The following is a 19439-nucleotide window of genomic DNA, read 5'->3' as shown; positions in this document are numbered from 1 at the left end:
TATTTAACATTAAAAAGCAGTCACAGTTTAAAAGTGGTAGCTCGTGGTCGATGATACATGAATATCCTGTAATCAACAACCGTTAAACAATTGAAGGTGTCTGTGAAGGGAACTGGTCAGACATACCTTTGATCTCCAGCTTGGCCTTGGTAGTGGCTCCTCCGATGACCTCACAGCTATATTCCCCAGAGTCCTGAACAGTGACACTGTGGACGGTCAACTTCATGACCCTCTCCTCTTTACTGATCTCATACTTCTCACTCTTCCTGATGTCCTTCCCATCTTTGGCCCACTGGACGGTGGCCCTGGTCTGTGTGACCTCACAGATGAACACAGCATCCTCCCCTGAGACTACACTAATGCTCTGCAGCTCCCGTGATACAGATTGAGCTTTGCCTGGAACAAGTCACAATTATTCGTTTTAAATCTTAGGATGGCTCAATTTCCTTTCAATCACATGCAACAAACAAACTCAGAAATGTGATATATTTTCTCTCAATGGTCTACATACCCAACTTTGCGATAACCTCAGGGATCAGTTGATCAAAGTCTCAAAACCATGAACGCTAAAACCCATGCAGATTGATGTTAGAACCTCAACTGGTAAAGATGTCTGACCTTCAACAGCTAAGGTAGTCTTGGAGTACAGGTTCTTTATGTTGAAGACCACCTCACCAGCATCGGCTGGCGTCACATCCTTGATAACCAGCATGTACTTGCGACCTGTACTGGACACCTGGAAGCGTCCTCCGTTAGCCACGGTCTGGCCATTCAAGGTCCAGGAACACTCGTCAGTGCTTTCCCGTGACAGAATACACTGAAAGCTACATGTCTCTCCCTCCATCGCCTCCACAGACTTCAACTGCTTGGTGATACCTATGCTCAGGTCTACATAAAGGGAGGAGAGAGGAGTTTTTCTTTCAAAAACATGATGACACAATTGCTGCCTCAGCACACTATACTTATTTGTTTGCAGTTATGCAGCTTTGTCATACACACCTCTCACAGTGACCTTTGACTTGGAAAGCTCAGTACCCAGGTCGCAGCTGTACTCCCCTGCGTCTTCCTTGGTAACATCCTTGATGATCAGACCCAGGGACTTGCCTGTGTGCAGGACCTCATACTTAGAGCCAGTGGTCAGGAGCGTACCATCTTTCCTCCAGGCGGGGGAGACCCTGGGCTTGGAGGCCTCACACGCCAGGGTGATCATACCTTTCACCTCTCCCACCACGTCATCCAGAGACTTGAGGAACACTGCACGCTTCTCTGGAGGAATGCAAATGGAGATCACAAGCACCAGTTAAAGATGTTTAACATATTCTTTAGTCCCACTTCTACACTACAGTATTTTCACTTGGACCAAATTAGCTCATGAGTCTTTACCTTCGACTTTTAGGGTCACACCCTCCTTGATTTCCCTGACCTTGAAGATGATGGTGCCCCCATCCTCAGGTGCCAGATTCTTGAGTGTGAGCGTGTGCACTTTGCCCACGTGTGTGATGGTGTTGACCTCATTGGAGAAGAGTGCTTTTTCATTGAGTAGCCATTGCACCTCCTCATCCGTGTAGTTGATCTCACAAATGAACACTGCATCACTGTCCTCATCCACCTCTGTGTCCACCAGGTGTTTTGTGATCTCCACTTTCCGAACTGCAATAACCCACAGCACACATCTCATTTGAACCATCAACGCTCAGCAAAGCAATCAGCATTGAAGTCAAATCAACACCAAAATCTGATACAAAACGTACCCTCTACAGTGAGAGTGGCTTTGGTCTCGGCAGCAGCCGACTGACAGCGGTACTCCCCGGTGTCTTCTCCAGTCAGTTTATGGATGGTCAACTGAGCCCTCACAGCGTCCTGTTTCAGGCTGTACTTGTCTGAAGCATCCAGGAGGGTTTGCCCTTTGAACCAGCTCACCTCTTTGGGTGTGGCGGAGAACTTGCAGCTCAGAGTGGCTGAGCCCTTCTCCTTGACTGTCACATCTTTAATGGGCTCTACCACCTCAAGAGGACGCCCTGTAGTTGAGAGAATAAGAAGAAAAAACAGCTCTGACCATAGGCAAGTCATATAGCATGCTCCTAACCCACTTTAATCTGGTTATGATAACGTCATTTCAACCAGCTATACCCACTGAGAACATGGTAGTCTGACCATTTGGTTTCACGCTCTGTGTATGAAGAAGCCTCTGACCTTTGACAGTAAGCTGGGCCACAGACTTGCTCTTGCCAGCCATGAACTGGACAGGTCCTGTCATGGAGGCCTTGGTCTTCTTGAAGGTGAGGCGGTGCATGGAGCCCTCCTTCTCCATCTCCACGTCAGCGCTCTCCTGCACGGCCACACCATTCAGGGTCCACTTGGGGGGCTTGACTGAGTCGATGTTGATCTCCACCTCGAAGAAGGCGGCAAAGGGCTCGGTCACTTCCACGGCACTTAGCTCCCGTACGACGCTGATGGCCTGCTCTAGAGGGACCACAGACACAGAGTGTTTAGGTCATACTTGAGGTAAAATCACTCTTAATTGCACTCTTTAGGGATCTGTTAAGAGTGCTATTTCCATTCACTCATTGACGGGTAGTCCTGTGTCCTGAAGTATTGATATGTGCTAAAAGAGATTCTGAAGTATATTTTGATAAAGCCACATCATACTTTATAAAAACACACTTCATAGAAAATTCTTACATGTTTACAATAGACACGGTCCTGGATTTTCTCCTGTTACCTTCCACAAGAAGTTTACAGGATGTCTTGTCGTCGATGGCGTCACAGGTGTAAGTATCCTCATCATCCGAGCCCACGTCGTTTATGGTGAGTTTGCGGTATATACCCTCGCTGCTGATCTCGTGCTTCTTGCTGGGCTTGATCTCCTTCTTGTTCTTGTACCACTTGACCTTGGCGCTGGCCCGGGACACTTGGCATTCCAAGAACCCACGGTGTGTATACAAGGCTAACTTATCCCTGAGTTTCTTCACAAACTGGACAGGGAGCTCTACAGTAACAATAACAACCGTATCAATACAAGGAAGCCATACTTAGCAGTACCAAAGAAACATATCAAAACACTACCACACATCAAAGCAGTAAGTAGCACTAAACTAAGACAGGGAACAGAAAGTACTCAACAGGGATCAGTACGCCAAAGAAAACAACTCCACATCTCCCTGTGCAATTCACATCCACAGGCTCTCCCAAGGAACAGTGATTTATCGTGTTCCTTCATCCATCAACTCCAACATCCTGATGGGCTCAGATAGCCACTGCATGGCCTTCTCATTCCTGGCCTGGTACAGAGGGATCGCCATGAACAACACGAGAGACAGTTCCCGAGGGTAGTCAGGTCACCCTAGGATCTAGGTTCTGTGGTTCAGGTTCCCCAGAGGATGTATAGCAGCCATGCGTCAAAGACAGACAGCACCATGGATTCTCAGAGAAACCACTACAAATCGTTAAGGATATAGCACTCTGGCCGGGGATACAAAACACCAATATTCCAGTCTAAAAGAGGCCAATGCAGTATCATCCCCACAGACGATTGGCTGCTGAACCAAAATAAAACCTCAGGGAAATAACTCTGAAGACACAGAGGACCGGCTGACTGGCTGAGCAATTGACTAACTGGATCAGTTGACATAATATTTTTCAGATTTGAGTTATGGATCGGGAACTGCATTCACCATATGCATGTTTAATGAGTGCTTGTGAATTCGTTGAATTTGTTACGTACCGTATGTTGTGATGTGCTGACCTGAATATGTTATTATATCATGTTGCTTAGCATATCATGCCATAAATACCATGCTATAGGGAGAGCATGCTGGAAATAGACTTTACCTTTCACTGTCAGTTTGGCTGTTGAAGAGGCCTTTTCAGCTGTGAATTTAATCTCAGCAATGTCTTCTGGGGTCACCGACTTAAACAGCAGCACATAGATTTTACCTTTAATTGAAAGAAGGCAACTTATAAGAACAGTACCGAATATTCAAACACTGAAATAGTACATTTGTCCTTCAAAAACGGTGTATTACTAAAATGCATGAGTGTTTATCACAAATATGAACATCTAAACATGTATTTGGAAAGTATGGCAAATGTGTGTATTCTCCTCACCCTCTTGTCTCATCTTGATGTTGTCACCGACTTTGAGTTTGGTGTCGCCTTTGAACCACTGGCAGTCCACTTCATCGTGAGAGATCTCACAGAAGAACGAAGCGCTCTCCTTCTCCATCACCTCCACGTCCTCAAGCCTCTTCACTATTTTAATGTCTCGGGCTGTGGAGAGAGAAGCACAAGAGACAATAAAAAGAGACATTAGAAAGTGGGGCGGCAGGGTAGCCTAGTGGTTAGAGCGTTGGACTAGTAACCGGAAGGTTGCGAGCTCAAATCCCCGAGCTGACAAGGTACAAATCTGTCATTCTGCCACTGAACAGGCAGTTAACCCACTGTTCCCAGGCCATCATTGAAAATAAGAATGTGTTCTTAATTAACTGACTTGCCTGGTTAAATAAAGGTTAAAGTCTTCAACATATCTAATGCTGAATGGACTATGGCCATTCTTTTACATAGATTTTTAGCTATGTATAGTGGGGTCTGAAATTATTCACACCCTTGATAAAGATTAGCAAAAATGGCTGTATAAAATAAATAATTGAAATACTGTGCTATATTGGAGCCTGAAAAAAAATGGGAAAGTTATATTATTTTATACTAATACAATTGCTCAGACAAAGAGATTTTGTTTAACAAGTAATATATATTTTTTGCAAAAAGTTAGAGGTCAAAATTATTGACACGTGTTTTCAATACCTCACCTTGCAAGGATAACAGCACTGAGCCTTTTTATGAGTTGAAGAACACATTGGATTTGTATTTATTAGGGATCCCCATTAGCTGCTGCCAAGGCAGCAGCTACTCTTCCTGGGGTCCAAACACATTAAGGCACTTATCACACATAAAACAAAAGATTAAATAGTACATCATATAACATTATCTCACCACTACATATCTACAATACAAAATGTATAATACCACCATACACCAATATTACAATATACTGTACGTGTGTGTAGAGTGAGTGTGATAGCGTGTGTGTGCGTATGCGTGTGTCTGTACCTGTGTGTGTGTGTCTCTTCACAGTCTCTGCTGTTGCATAAGGCACATTTTTATCTGTTTTTTTATCTGATTCTACTGCTTGCATCAGTTACCTGATGTGAAATAGAGTTCCATGTAGTCATTGCGTTATGTAGGAATGTGCACCTCCCATAGTCTGTTCTGGACTTGAGGATTGTGACGAGACCTTTGGTGACATGTCTTGGGGGGTATGCATGGGTGTCCGAGCTGTGTGTTAGTAGTTTAAACTGACAGCTCGGTGCATTCAGCTTGTCAACACTGCTTACAAAAACAAGTATTGATGAAGTCAATCTCTCCTCCGCTTTTGAGCCATGAGAGATTGACATGCATATTATTCAATGTTAGATCTCTGTGTACATCTCAGGTCCAGCAGTGCTGCCCTGTTCTGAGCCAATTGTAATTTCCCGAGGTCCCTCTGTGGCAGGTGCCAAGTGCGACAAAATTATGGCTTGTAGGACCTGCCTTGTTGATAGTGTTGTTAAGAAGGCAGAGCAGTGCTTTATTATGGACAGACTTCTCCCTATCTAAGCGACTGTTGTATCAACATGTTTTGACCATGACAGTTCTGCATGGAGGAATGTGTCTAAGATCCCTGTCAATGTATTCTCACGGAAACAATTTTGAACAAGCTTCCGTGCCGTTATCCTCACAAGGTGAGGCATTGACAGTTATTGAGAAAAAGGGGTGTCAATAATTTTGACCCCCACCTTTATGAGATTTGTTTGAATCACTAGCTAAACAAAATCAATTTCTCTAAGCAATTGTATTTGTATAAATTAATAGAATTTCATTTTTTTTGGAGCATACAATATAGCTTAATATTGAAATTATTTATTTTATACAGTCAATTTTGCTCATCTTTATCAAGTCTGTCAATAAGATCGGACCCCACCGTATCTGGTAAGAAGAAGGTCTGTTATTTCAGTGTGACACACACTATTTTTAACTACCTGTACAACAAAGTTGTCAGGATTTGGCCAGGGTTGTTCCGGGTTTTGGTCACTAGATGCCCCCATTGTGCTTTTTGACCTTATGTTTTTTCCCTTGTTCCCCATTATTATTTGCACCTGTGCCTCGTTTCCCCTGATTGTATTTAAACCCTTAGTTTCCCTCAGTTCTGTGCTCTGTGTTTGTATGTTAGCACCCAGCCCTAGTGTTCTGTGTATTCTTGTCGATTCCGGTGGATGCTCTTGTGGAATTCTGTTTTTGTTTTTGAGTATCTCTTGAGGCTTTTTTGTGCTATTCCTACCACCTTTTGGATTTGCCATTTTTTGTATTGAAGGACTTCTCCTTTTTACTTTATTAAATACACCGTCTTAAGTACTGCTGTGTCTGCCTCATCTTCTGGGTTCTGCTGACTATTCGTGGCTCAGTTGGTTAAGTGACTGTTTCTCACTCCGGAGACCCAGGTTCGTAACCGGGTCCTGACAAAAGTACTGTACAAATATCCTTGACAAGCCTAATACATAATTAGATTTGATTACACAATCAGTATCATTGGATTGCATAACATACAGTGTATTGTATCATGTGAATAACATGTGGGGACTCATACCGTGAATAGTGAGTTTAGCTGATGTGTTGTCATCAGACGTTTGGCAGACGTATGTACCCTCATCCTCTTGGGAACATTTGTGGATTAGCAGGCTGCGTGTGCGCCCCTGGGAGTGGATGCGAAAGTTCTTCCCTGGTTTCAGTTCCATGTCACCCTAAGAAACAGTGGTCTTTTAGTAAAAATGATTTCATTGTATACACAATTATGCAAATAAAATAGCTGACAACTACAGTTCCATGATTTACTGGAATATGTTTTCTCACCTTGAACCACTTGACCTCAGCGTTAGTTCTGGACACCTCACACTCAAGCGTAGCCTTCTCCTTCTCTGGGGCTTTGACATCCCCCATGGGTTTAGAGATCATTGCCGCAGGTTCTATAAAAACCCCAACACCAATAAGCACAACCTTCAAATAACAGCTTCCACCCCAATTAGCACTCAACTTAATGAATAGTTTACTGTTCGTCGAAAATTGATATAACCTACCTGTAACAATCAGTTTGGCAGAAGTTTTGACTCCCTCTGCTTGGAAAGCAATTGTTCCTGCGTCCTCCATCTTAATTTGGGATAGTGTGAGGGCATGCTTCTTTCCCAGGGCTGTGATGCGGCAGTTGGACCCTGCCTTGAGCTTGACGCTGTCCCTGGTCCAGGAGCCCTCCACGTCAGCCTGGCTGAGCTCCACCTCAAGGGTCACTGTCTCCTTCTCATGGGCCTTGACCTCCGGCAGCAGGCCGTTCACCACCTCAATCTTCTTCACTGTGAAACACAGACAGAGGGAACGTTTAGGTGTGCTGGAATATGCATAGAATTATAGGTTACACAACATCATCAGTAAGTGTCCTGTACATCTCTTCTTGGCACTGAAACGGTAGATATAAATAGTCTGAGTATCTGGGTGGGGATCAAATGTTCTATCAAACTACATGTAATATTAGAGAATACTGTTACTATACTCAATAGGGGCTAGTTACTGTATACTGTACAGTACCATCAAAGTATTCACGCCCATTGACATTTTCCACATTTTGTTGTGGGATTCAAAGGGATATAATTGTCATTCTTTTGTCAACAATCTACTAAAATACTCTATAATGTCAAAGTGGAATAAAAATTCAAAAATGTGTTTAACCCCCTGAGTCAATACATGTTAATAAATCATGCATTTATAAAGCCCCTTTTTTTTTTACATCAGCAGATACCCAGCCTAAAACCCCAAAAAGCAATCAATGCAGATGTACAGTAGAAGCATAGTGGCAAGGAAAAACTCCCTAGAAAGGCCGGAACCAAGGAAGAAACCTAGAGAGGAAGGAGGTTCTAAGGGGTGACCAGTCCTCTTATGGCTGTGCCGGGTGGAGATTTTAAGAGTACATGGCCATTAATGCCAGATTGTTCTTCAAGATGTTCAAACGTTCATAGATGACCAGCAGGGTCAAATAATAATCACAGTGGTTGTAGAGGGTGCAACAGGTCAGCACCTCAGGAGTAAATGTCAGTTGGCTTTTCATAGCCGAGCATTCAGAGGTCGAGAGAGCAGGTGTGGTAGAGAGGGCGAGAGAGGGAGGGAGAGCTAGAGAGAGGAAGAGAGAGGGACGAAAAAGGGTAGCACATCTGGTGAACAGGTCAGGGTTCAATAGCCACAGGCAGAACAGTTGAAACGGGAGCAGCAGCATGACAATGTAGCACGTCCGGTGATGTTAGAATCACCTTTGGCAGTGGTTACATGTGAGCCTTTCTGGGTAAGTCTCTAAGAGAGTTCACACTGTGCAAATTACAGGTGAACCAGGGGGGCCTTAGCTTCTCGAAATGCAACAAAAGTCAGACTTTAGGTGGGGTCTCTAAATAATGCTAATTTAACCATTCTCCTATTTGTTTAAAATGCAGTGGTAAATATGTTGCACAGTGGTAAACATAAAAATAAAACCGTCCAATGAAACGAACACCCCCACCTCTCTGTCATGGTTTAAACCAATTATTTATATGTGGCAGCGCTGGCAGTCTCAGCTGCATAGATTTTCCTTTGTACTTCCTTATTTTCACCATTTGTTTGCCATGCATCCTCAATAAAAATAGCCTATGCCTTTATTCCAATGCATTAGCTTTATCCGTTGATGTATCATTGTTTGCTGTGGTCAGTCAGCTTAGCTGTTCAGAGCACTCATTGCTTTGTTTCACAGGTGTGTGCTGGTACTGGTGTTCTCCATTCTCCTGTAGTAGTAGACCATTTATTTAGCGTTATTATTTTCTATTCATATTTGTTTTCTTTACTGCATCACCTAATGATGGTCAACAATATCACTAGACAACTAGCCTACAGCTAGACATCAATGCGCATCCAACAAGTATACGTTAATGACAGTAGGCCTATAGTTGACCCTCGTTTAGAAGCATTCGATTTTGCAGTGGGATAGGCCTACATTATTTTGGATTTGTGTCCCCATGGGAACTGTTTTAACGGTGAAACATAATGAAATGTTACGTTGGCATAGTTACACTTACAGTGCATTTTCACAGATCTCCAAGATCCATGATAGGTACAGGTTTTAAGATCAATATTCTATTTCAATTGTTAAACGCTAAATAACAAAAAATAACACTGTCATTGTAACGGTCTTCTTCCTCCCCTGACGAGGAGTAGTAGGAAGGATCGGAGGACCAATGCACAGCGTGGTAAGTGTTCATGATACTTTTAATAGAACACAGAAAAATACAAAAATAACAACGTGAAATAACAAAAACCGAAACAGTTCCGTGTGGAACACACGGACACAGAAAATAATCACCCACAAATCAAGGGTGAAAACAGGCTGCCTAAGTATGGTTCTCAATCAGGGACAAAGATTGACGGCTGCCTCTGATTGAGAACCATACCAGGCCAAACACAGAAATACCAACTCATAGAAAAACAAACATAGACAACCCACCCAACTCACGCCCTGACCATACTAAAACAAAGACATAACAAAAGAACTAAGGTCAGAACGTGACAGTCATAAATGTAAGGAAAGAAAGGTTGTGTTATATGTCACACGATGTCACGCCCTGACCATAGAGAGCCTTTTATTCTCTATTTTGGTTAGGTCGGGGTGTGACTAGGGTGGGTTATCTAGGTTATTATATGTCTATGTTGGCCTCGTATGGTTCCCAATCCAGAGGCAGCTGTTTATTGTTGTCTCTGATTGGGGATCATATTTAGGCAGCCTAAATATGTGGAACTCTATGCACGCTGCGCCTTGGTCTGTTAATTCTACAAACGAACGCGACAGAAGATCCCGCCACTCACGGACCAAGCAGTGTGCACAGGAGGAGAGGGTATCCTGGGCCTGGGAGGAAATCCAGGAGGTAAAGACATCCTGGACTTGGTAGGAGATAATGGCAGGAGACGAAGGCCTTCCTTGGAAGCAGATGCAAGCGGTGAGGGAAGGACAGCGACAACGCCGGGCTTCGCGGCCACGACGCAAGCCCAAGAAGCAGCCTCCAAAAAATGTTGGGGTGTGCTAGCTCCCTGCACTCACCGTGTGGAGCGTGTCATTGTTCCGGCACCATCTGTGCCAGCTCTACGCACCAGGTCTCCAGTGCGCCTCCACAGCCCAGTACGTCCTGTGCCTGCTCCTTGCACTCTCCCTCAAGTACACCTTCCCAGTCAGGTACGTCCTGTGCCTGCTCCTCGCACTCTCCCTCAAGTGCGCCTTCCCAGTCAGGTACATCCTGTGCCTGCTCCTCGCACTCTCCCTCCAGTGCGCCTCCCCAGTCCAGAGTTTCAGGCGACGAGTCCCAGTCCAGAGCTTCAGGCGACGAGTCCCAGTCCAGAGCTTCCGGAGACGGTCCACGGTCCGGAATCTCCTGCGACGGTCCACGGTCCGGAACCTTCAGCTCCATGGCAGGAGCCTTCCTCTGCGACGATGTCCAGTCAAGGCACGGGGTCCAGTCCTGTGCCAAGGCAGTAGCCTCCAGCGAGGGTTCCTAGTCCCCGACGTTAGATGCCCACCCGAACCCTCTCCTATTGAGTTTTGCGGTCGGAGTCCGCTCCTTTGGGGGGTTACTGTCACGCCCTGACCATAGAGAGCCTTTTCTTCTCTATGTTGGTTAGGTCGGGGTGTGACTAGGGTTGGTTATCTAGGTTGTTATATGTCTATGTTGGCCTGGTATGGTTCCCAATCAGAGGCAGCTGTTTATCGTTGTCTCTGATTGGGGATCATATTTAGGCAGCCTTTTCCCACTGGGTTTTTGTGGGATCTTGTTTGTGTGTAGTTGCCAGTGTGCACTGCATTTGACTTCACATTTCGTTTTGGTTTTGTATTGTTTTGGTGAGTTTCTTTAATTAAACATGCGGAACTCTATGCACGCTGCGCCTTGGTCCGTTAATTCTACAAACGACCATGACACACGATCCGTGAAGACTCCAAGCATGAACTCATGAATTATAGACAACTCGTGAACTAGCGTGTAAAACATGTTTTGATTCAACTCATGTATTATATTGAATGTTGGCTACCTGTTCTGCGTGTGTTCATGTGTTTAAAAATGCGTTGGCTTAGAGGGTAGGCTACAGACTGTGGTGTAGGCCTAGTGGAGGGTAAACGCAAGTAAACACCATTTACCCAACTTTAAAAAAAATGTAATGCATTAAAAGCATAGGGAGAGTGACTTTTTTCACCGCGACCGGCAATCAGAGTTTACTCACCTATAATAAAAATGTAAAAATTACACTACGTCACTTTCTAATGGTAGGCCTATTTGAAGTTCATGGTATGACACATTGTAGCCTAGCCTAGTAAATTGGCAGTGTGTGTCAGGGTGACCATCCCGCTTTTTCACCGAGACAGTTTCAGACCCATTTCAGGTGTCCCAAATTTTCAGCCCCCCCCCACCAATGTCATGGTGTAATTCACACTCTGGTTCCACACCTGGATTGTGCAACATTTGGCCATTATTCTTGTCAAAATTCTTCAAGCTCTGTCAAATTGGTCATAGACAACCATTTTCAAGGTCTTGCCATAGATTTTCAAGAAGATTGTAAGTCGCTCTGGATAAGAGCGTCTGCTAAATGACTTAAATGTAAATGTAATGTAAGATTTAAATCAAACCGTTAACTCGGCCACTCAGGAACATTCTCTGTCTTCTTGGTAAGCAACTCCAGTATAGGCCTTGTGTCCTGCTGAAAGGTGAAATCATCTCTCCTAGTGTCTCGTGGAAACCTGGTTGAGTCTGCTTATCTAGGATCTTGCCTGTGGTTAGCTCAATTCCGTTTATTATTTATACTGAAACTCCCCAGTCCTTAATGATTACAAGCACATGATGCAGCTACCACTATGCTTGAAAATATGGAGAGTGGTACTCAGTAATGTGATGTGTTGGATTTTCCCCAAACATTACACTTTCTAAGTTTACTGCTTTGCCACAATATTTGCATTATTACTATAGTGCCTTGTTGCAAACAGGATGCATTTTTAAAAATATTTTTATTCTATATATATTTATATTCTGTACAGGTTTCCTTCTTTTTACTCTGTCAATTAGGTTAGTATTGTGGAGTAACTACAATGTTGATCCATCCTCAGCTTTTTTTCTATCACAGTTACTGGCCTAATGGTGAAATCCCTGAGCGGTTTCCTTCCTCTCTGGTAACTGAGTTAGGAAGGACGGCTGTATCTTTGTTGTGATTGGGTGTATTGATACACCATCCAAAGCATAAATAATAACTTTACCACGCTCAGATGGATATATTCAATGTCTGCTTTTTTACATTTTACACATCTACCAATAGGTGCCCTTTACGAAGGATTGTAAAACCTCCCTGGTCTTTGTGATTGAATCTGTGTTTGAAATTCACTGTTTGACTGAGGGGCCATACAGGTAACTGTACTGTATGTGTGAGCTAGAGATGTAGTCTTTCAAAAATCAAACCTGTTACGGCTAGACGTTCCGCTGGAAGCCATAAGAACTGCAACCAGGTGCCTCATAAATCTAGTTTCCCATAGAAAACCAATAGAAAACACAAAAAATTCCTGGATGGTTTGATCTTGGGGTTTCGCCTGCCAAATACGTTCTGTTATACTCAGACATTATTTTAACAGTTTTGAAACTTTAGAGTGTTTTCTATCCAAATCTATCAATTACATGCATATCCTAGCTTCTGGGCCTGAGTAGCAGGCAGTTTACTTTGGGCACGCTTTTCATCCACATGTGAAAATACTGCCCCCTATTCTTTTATTGCACACATTTATGTTTTATTTACCTTTATTTAACTAGGCAAGTCAGTTAAGAACAAATTCTTATTGTCAATGACGGCCTAGAAACAGTGGGCAGAACAACCTTGTCAGCTCGGGCGTTTGAACTTGCAACCTTCCAGTTACTAGTCCAACGCTCTAACCACTAGGCTACCCTGCCGCCCACATAGTGAGTCCATGCAACTTATGTAACTTTTTAAGCATATTTTTACTTCTGAACTTATTTCGGCTTACCATAACAAAGGGGTTGAATACTTATTGACTCAAAACATTTCAGCTTTTCATTTTTAATTAATTAAATAAATTAATTTGTCAATATATTTATATATTACATTACAGGGTATTGTGTGTAGGCCAGTGACCAAAATCTAATACATTTAAAATGCAGGCTGTAACACAATAAAATGTGAAAAAATTCAAGGGGTGTGAATAGTTTCTGTAGGTACTCTACATAACCACAAAACCACCGCAGCTGTAAATAGGACACCATTCTTACTTACCATCCACTGTGAGTTTGGCCTGGGTCTTGTCGTCCAGGGTCTCACAGGAGTAGTAACCACGGTCGGCCGTAGTCACACTCTTAAAGACCAGAGTCTGCTTGGCTCCGTCCACCCTGATCTCCATGTTGCCTCCAGGCTGTAGCACCACGCTGTTCTTCATCCACCTGACCTCTTTAGAGGGCTTACTCAGCTCTACCTCCAGCTTCACCTCCTTCTGTTCCTCCACCGCCATCACATTCTCCAGCTTCTTCTTGAACATCACCGGCTCCACTGTCAGGGCACAAAGAAAACACAGATATTAGAACTCCTTTCCGAAAACTGTAGCCCTTCTAAGCAAAATTGCTTAGAAGGCCTCTACATTTTTGTAAATAATGGCTGTAATTGTATATCAATCAATGAAGACAATCAGAGGATTTTACAGAACAGAAGCATATCCATGGGAAATGTGTATATTTTTTATATCGTAAGTGCAATATGTAACTTTTTGGGCAACCTGCTCAAATTCACATAGAAATGTGCATTATAGATGTCATTCTCATTGAAAGCAAGTCCAAGAAGCAGTACATCTGTTCCGTTTCTATGCTTCTCGTTCTTAAGTTTAGCTTTTGCATCTTTTACTTCTGGTTTTGTACACCAGCTTCAAACAGTTGAAAATACTATATTTTTGGTTATGGAAAAGATATTTCATAGTGGTTTAGATGGTAAAATGATCCTCTACACTATACTTGCTCTTTTGGTCACAAAAAACTGAAATTCGGCAAACTATTCGAATTTTAGCAAACAGGAGCTATTTCTCCATAGTGCACCTTTTAAAGCGAATTGTGACGGCCCTGAATTTTTCTGAACCGTCTCAGTGCAGCTAAATCCTCATTCCCTCCCAAACTAAAAGGAGAAACCAATGTTTTCTCTGGTAGGCACAATCTACCTGGCACCCCTATAAATAATAACCTCAAGTCAAAACCGTTACAGAATGGAGGTTGGTTCTTACATTGCACTTGGAGGGTAGCACTGCAGGTTTTGCCCTCTGCATCAATGCTGATCTCTTGAGCATCATCCTGACTGACTGAGGAGACGGTGAGGGAGTGGCTGGTGCCCCCATGCTCAATCTTATATTTGGGCCCAGCAGTGATGGGCACGTTGTTGCAGAACCATTTCACGTTGACGTCAGCTGGGGTGACACTACACTTGAAGATGGCCTCCTTCCCCTCCACAGCAGCGACATTGCTCAGCTTGGAAGTCAGCTTCACCAGTCTGGGCGCTGAAAAGGACAGAAAATAATAGATTACTTGGAGACATAATTAGACTCAGGAACACAGAAAATGGGTTATTATGGAAATGAATGGCTTAACATCTCGTGCGTTTGACTGTATGTCTGTAACTACTGTATGCTGTATCTTGTATATATCTGTAACTACAGTTCATCTTGTAGTAGTCAGTGACCAAGTTGTAAATCTAATGAAAACAAAGCCTCAGCTACCTTTGGTGGAGACCTTGGCAGAGGTCTTATCATCTTTGCATTCACAGCTGTATTCTCCCTCATCCTCTTTTGCCATTCCTGTCACAGTAAGGACCCGCTTGGGACCATCAGTGCTGACACAGAACCTGCCGCCGGGTTTGACCTCACAGCTGTTGTGGCGCCAGAGCACGTCCCCTAAGGCTCGGTTCATTTCACAGGTCAGTGTCAGTGTACCACCCAGCTCTGTGGCTACAGGCTGCAACTGCACCACAAACTTCAGAGGTGAGTCTAAAGGGAAACATGGCCAGCATTTCAATAGCTAAATGGAATATGTAGGATCTTCATAGGTATTGACTATGCTCACAGAAACATACAACACTAGCCCGTCAATCATTTGTTCTGACGAATGAAAAGCAAACTAACCTTTGACTTGAACTTTGAACTCAAGCTTGTCGTCAGCAGTGTGGCAAGAGTAGGTGCCACTGTCTTTGACTTCAGTGGACTTCACAATCAGGGTGTGAGAATGTCCCTCTCTCTTCATGTCATACTTAGAGCTCTCCTTCAACTCCACACCGTCCCTGAACCACTTAACGCTGGCACTCTCCGAAGTCAACTCAGTGGTCAAAACAATCTTCTCACTTGCTTGAACACTGCATGCACTCTTCACTGCAGTTTTTTTAAACTTGGCAGAGGATTCTAGAAACAAAAGAGAAGACTTGTTAGTATAGAGGTGATTGCATTTGGGTACAACAAATATTGTTGAAAGTCAATGACATCCTACCTGCCACCTCTATCTTGAAGGCCAGTTTCTCCACTCCAACCTCACAGGTGTACTCTCCAGCATCCTTCTTCTCCACCTTCTCTATCACCAGCTGACGAGTCTTCTCCTTTGTCTCCATGCAGATTGTCTTACTGGAAGTCAGCAGCTTGCCATCCTTGTACCATTTCACCTCTGTCTCGGTATCAGACACCTCACATCTCAGAGTGGCTTTCTGGGAGAGAGTAGCTTTCACCTCCTTCTGTACAGACTCCTTGTTGGAGAAGGTAGTCTCTGAAGGAGAAATCATGAAATGGCACAGTAATATTAGAAACCCTCCATTTAGGGTAGAACACAAAAAATACAGGACGCATATCTCTACATGGGATATACATGGGACTGGGAGTCAATAACCAGCAATACAAATATAGTTTTAGATAGACACAAATATGCAACCGAGAGACAGAAATCTACAACAAAAACAGACATTCAGAGAACATCGGCTTATGTATATAACATTTTTTTTTGTGGGGGGGGGACCATTCAACATCCAAAGCCTTGAGAGAGATATCAATATAGACAACCAGCTTTCATATCATCCATACCTGCCACCTGTATCCTGAAGGCCAGTTTCTCTGCTCCAACCTCACACGTGTACTCTCCAGCATCCTTCTTCTCCACCTTCTCTATCACCAGCTGACGAGTCTTGCCCTTTGTCTCCATGGAGACTGTCTTACTGGAAGTCAGCAGCTTGCCATCCTTGTACCATTTCACCTCTGTCTTGGTATCAGACACCTCACAGCTCAGAGTGGCTTTCTGGGAGAGAGTAGCTTTCACCTCCTTCTGTACAGACTCCTTGTTGGTGAAGGCAGCCTGGACCTCTGAATGGGGATCAATTAAGGGTATGGTAAAATCAGAAACCCCCAATTCAGGGTAAAACAATCCCCACCCCAAATCAGAAACCATTAACATAATCTTGTACATGACAGACAAAGGAGACATCAAGTGGTATTGCCAGAGTAAGTTAAAAATCAACATTTCTCAAGCATTATGAGACAAAGACATTTCAACAATCAAAAGCAGACAAGTCTTATATCAACATGAACAAAACAATCATAACAGACAACGGTATAACATCCCTTTGCTTGGGAGAAAACACGTGTTGACAATGTAGAACACACACGGTATATTCACAACCATTCACCCACCAAAACCTTGAGAGAAACATCAATAGACAGCCAGCTCTCATATTGTCCCTACCTGCCACCTGTATCTTAAAGGCCACTTTCTCTGCTCCAACCTCACAAGTGTACTCGCCAGCATCCTTCTTCTCCACGATGTCCAACACCAGCTGACGAGTCTTGTCCTTTGTCTCCATGTGGACTGTCTTACTGGAAGTCAGCAGCTTGCCATCCTTGTACCATTTCACCTCTGTCTTGGTATCAGACACCTCACAGCTCAGAGTGGCTTTCTGGGAAAGAGTAGCTTTCACTTCCTTCTGTACAGACTCCTTGTTGGAGAAAGCTGCTTGAGTTTCTGAGAAAACAATCATGGAGATGCATGGCAGTACCAGAAACATTACATTCAAGGTCAAATAATCCCAACAACCAAACCAGATACCATATCTTACACACAACAGACCCCGGGGACATAAAGAGATACAATTGCTAGATAAATTAACCACCTGCATTTCTAATGCAGAAGACAATGAAGCAAAAAAGAAATTTCAAGACAATCAAACAACACAACAGTATAAGATCTCTTTTCTTTAGGGAAGACATTTATAGGCAATGTAGAGAACACACTGAGTGTACAAAACATTAGGAACACCTTCCTAATATTGAGTTGCACCCCCTTTTGCCCTCAGAACAGCCTCAATGCGTTCCATAGGGATGCTGGCCCATTGTTGACTCCAAGGCTTCCCACAGTTGTGTCAAGTCGGCTGGATGCCCTTTGGGTGGTGGACCATTCTTGATGCACACAGGAAACTGTTGAGCGTGGAAAAACCCAGCAGCGTTGCTGTTCTTGACACACTTAAACCGGTGCGTCTGGCACCTACCACCATACCCCAATCAAAGGCACTTAAATATTTTGTTTTGTCCATTCAACCTCTGAATGGCACACATACATAATCCATGTCTCATTTGTCTCAAGGCTTAGAAATCCTTCTTTAACATGTCTCCTCCCCTTCATCTACACAGATTGAAGTGACATCAATAAGGGATCATAGCTTTCACCTGGATTCACCTGGTCAGTCTACGTCATGGAAAGAGCAGGTGTTCCTAATGCTTCGTACACTCAGTGTATATTGACAACTATTTAGCCTCCAAAGCCTTCTGGGGAACAATAATAGACAGCGGCTTTATGTCCTTACCTGCCATCTGAATCCTGAAGGCCAGTTTCTCCGCTCCAACCTCACAGGTGTACTCTCCAGCATCCTTCTTCTCCACCTTCTCTATCACCAGCTGACGAGTCTTGCCCTTTGTCTCCATGGAGACTGTCTTACTGGAAGTCAGCAGCTTGCCATCCTTGTACCATTTCACGTCTGTCTTGGTATCAGACACCTCACAGCTCAGAGTGGCTTTCTGGGAGAGAGTAGCTTTCACCTCCTTCTGTACAGACTCCTTGTTATAGAAGGCAGCCTGAGTTTCTGAAGGAGGAACCATTGAAGGATATGATGGAAATGAAAAACCTTCCACTCAATATAACATCAAAACAGGAACCATATCTGTAGACTGGACAAATACGGGAGGTATTTGACATTGAGCCGCCTTCCAAAGTCAACCATTGGAAATTCAAATGTTTTATGGAGACGGACACACACACACACACACACACACACCAGAACAACAAACAAGGAAACAGAGCACTCAGATATCCCCATGAGCAACATCAGTCAAACAAGACACACTATTAAAAGGACATTGTTGTGAGGAATCAAAAACAACCAATTAAAAAACTAGATAGAACTTACAAATTATATGGTCCCAATTACACTTTGAAAATACCAAAATAGCTGTAAGTTTGTAAGATAAAAACAGAACTGAAAGTGTAACTGTGTCTGTCCCATAACATCTCATCAGACCTAGGTACTGTAAATCTCTTCTTGAAATAAGAATAATACAACTTGAATTCGTAGGACAGACAAATGGGCAACCATTCCAGCAACAAAAGCCTAAATGGCATCACAGAGGGCATGTAACTAAAAAAATAACTCCTCCTTACCTCCAGTCACGTGTATCTTGTAGGCCAGCTTTTCTGTTCCCAACTCACAGGTGTACTCTCCAGCATCCTTCTTCTCCACCTTCTCTATCACCAGCTGACGAGTCTTGTTCTTTGTCTCCATGGAGACTGTCTTACTGGAAGTCAGCAGCTTGCCATCCTTGTACCATTTAACCTCTGCCTTGGTATCAGACACCTCACAGGTCAGAGTGGCTTTCTGGGAGAGAGTAGCTTTCACCTCTTTCTGTACAGAGTCCTTGTTATAGAAGGCAGCCTGTTGTGCTTCTGATGGAACAATCATCGAGGGGCAAAATGGCAGAAATGTTTAATTTAGGGTCAAACAGTATCAACACCAAACACAGGACACATCCCTTACTGTCCTGTACAGACCATGGGGACAATGAACTACAGAACGTACACCGGGAGTCAACAATTCTAACATGATACGGAGACAAACAAACTATGCAACAAACATGGAAACAGACTTTTTCAGACATAATATAAGGTAGAGCAGCGACACAGATTGCAGGAGACATCGACTTGGGAAGACAACTCAACAAATGAAAGAACCTTTTTCAACCACAAGTTTTATTG

General features: G+C 43.5%; 1 protein-coding gene across 1 annotated transcript in view; it reads right to left on the bottom strand.

Moving 5' to 3' along the window:
* The window catches only part of LOC135558252 (obscurin-like), a 97276-nt gene that overhangs the window by 66175 nt on the left and 11662 nt on the right, over positions 1 to 19439 (bottom strand). The window contains exons 13-32 of the mRNA XM_064991973.1: positions 18849 to 19130; positions 17998 to 18273; positions 16884 to 17159; positions 16229 to 16504; positions 15290 to 15562; positions 14888 to 15154; positions 14399 to 14668; positions 13411 to 13680; positions 7170 to 7439; positions 6946 to 7058; positions 6683 to 6836; positions 4108 to 4269; positions 3832 to 3936; positions 2723 to 2989; positions 2194 to 2463; positions 1752 to 2018; positions 1384 to 1650; positions 1000 to 1266; positions 619 to 888; positions 127 to 396 (exon numbers count right to left, since the gene is read on the bottom strand). Of these exons, the coding sequence (XP_064848045.1) occupies positions 127 to 396; positions 619 to 888; positions 1000 to 1266; positions 1384 to 1650; positions 1752 to 2018; positions 2194 to 2463; positions 2723 to 2989; positions 3832 to 3936; positions 4108 to 4269; positions 6683 to 6836; positions 6946 to 7058; positions 7170 to 7439; positions 13411 to 13680; positions 14399 to 14668; positions 14888 to 15154; positions 15290 to 15562; positions 16229 to 16504; positions 16884 to 17159; positions 17998 to 18273; positions 18849 to 19130 (4872 nt within the window). The remainder of the gene's footprint in view (positions 1 to 126; positions 397 to 618; positions 889 to 999; positions 1267 to 1383; positions 1651 to 1751; positions 2019 to 2193; positions 2464 to 2722; positions 2990 to 3831; positions 3937 to 4107; positions 4270 to 6682; positions 6837 to 6945; positions 7059 to 7169; positions 7440 to 13410; positions 13681 to 14398; positions 14669 to 14887; positions 15155 to 15289; positions 15563 to 16228; positions 16505 to 16883; positions 17160 to 17997; positions 18274 to 18848; positions 19131 to 19439) is intronic.

Source organism: Oncorhynchus masou, chromosome 17, assembly GCF_036934945.1.
Source record: "Oncorhynchus masou masou isolate Uvic2021 chromosome 17, UVic_Omas_1.1, whole genome shotgun sequence".
NCBI lineage: Eukaryota > Metazoa > Chordata > Actinopteri > Salmoniformes > Salmonidae > Oncorhynchus > Oncorhynchus masou.
This window is presented reverse-complemented; position numbering and strand designations above follow the sequence as displayed.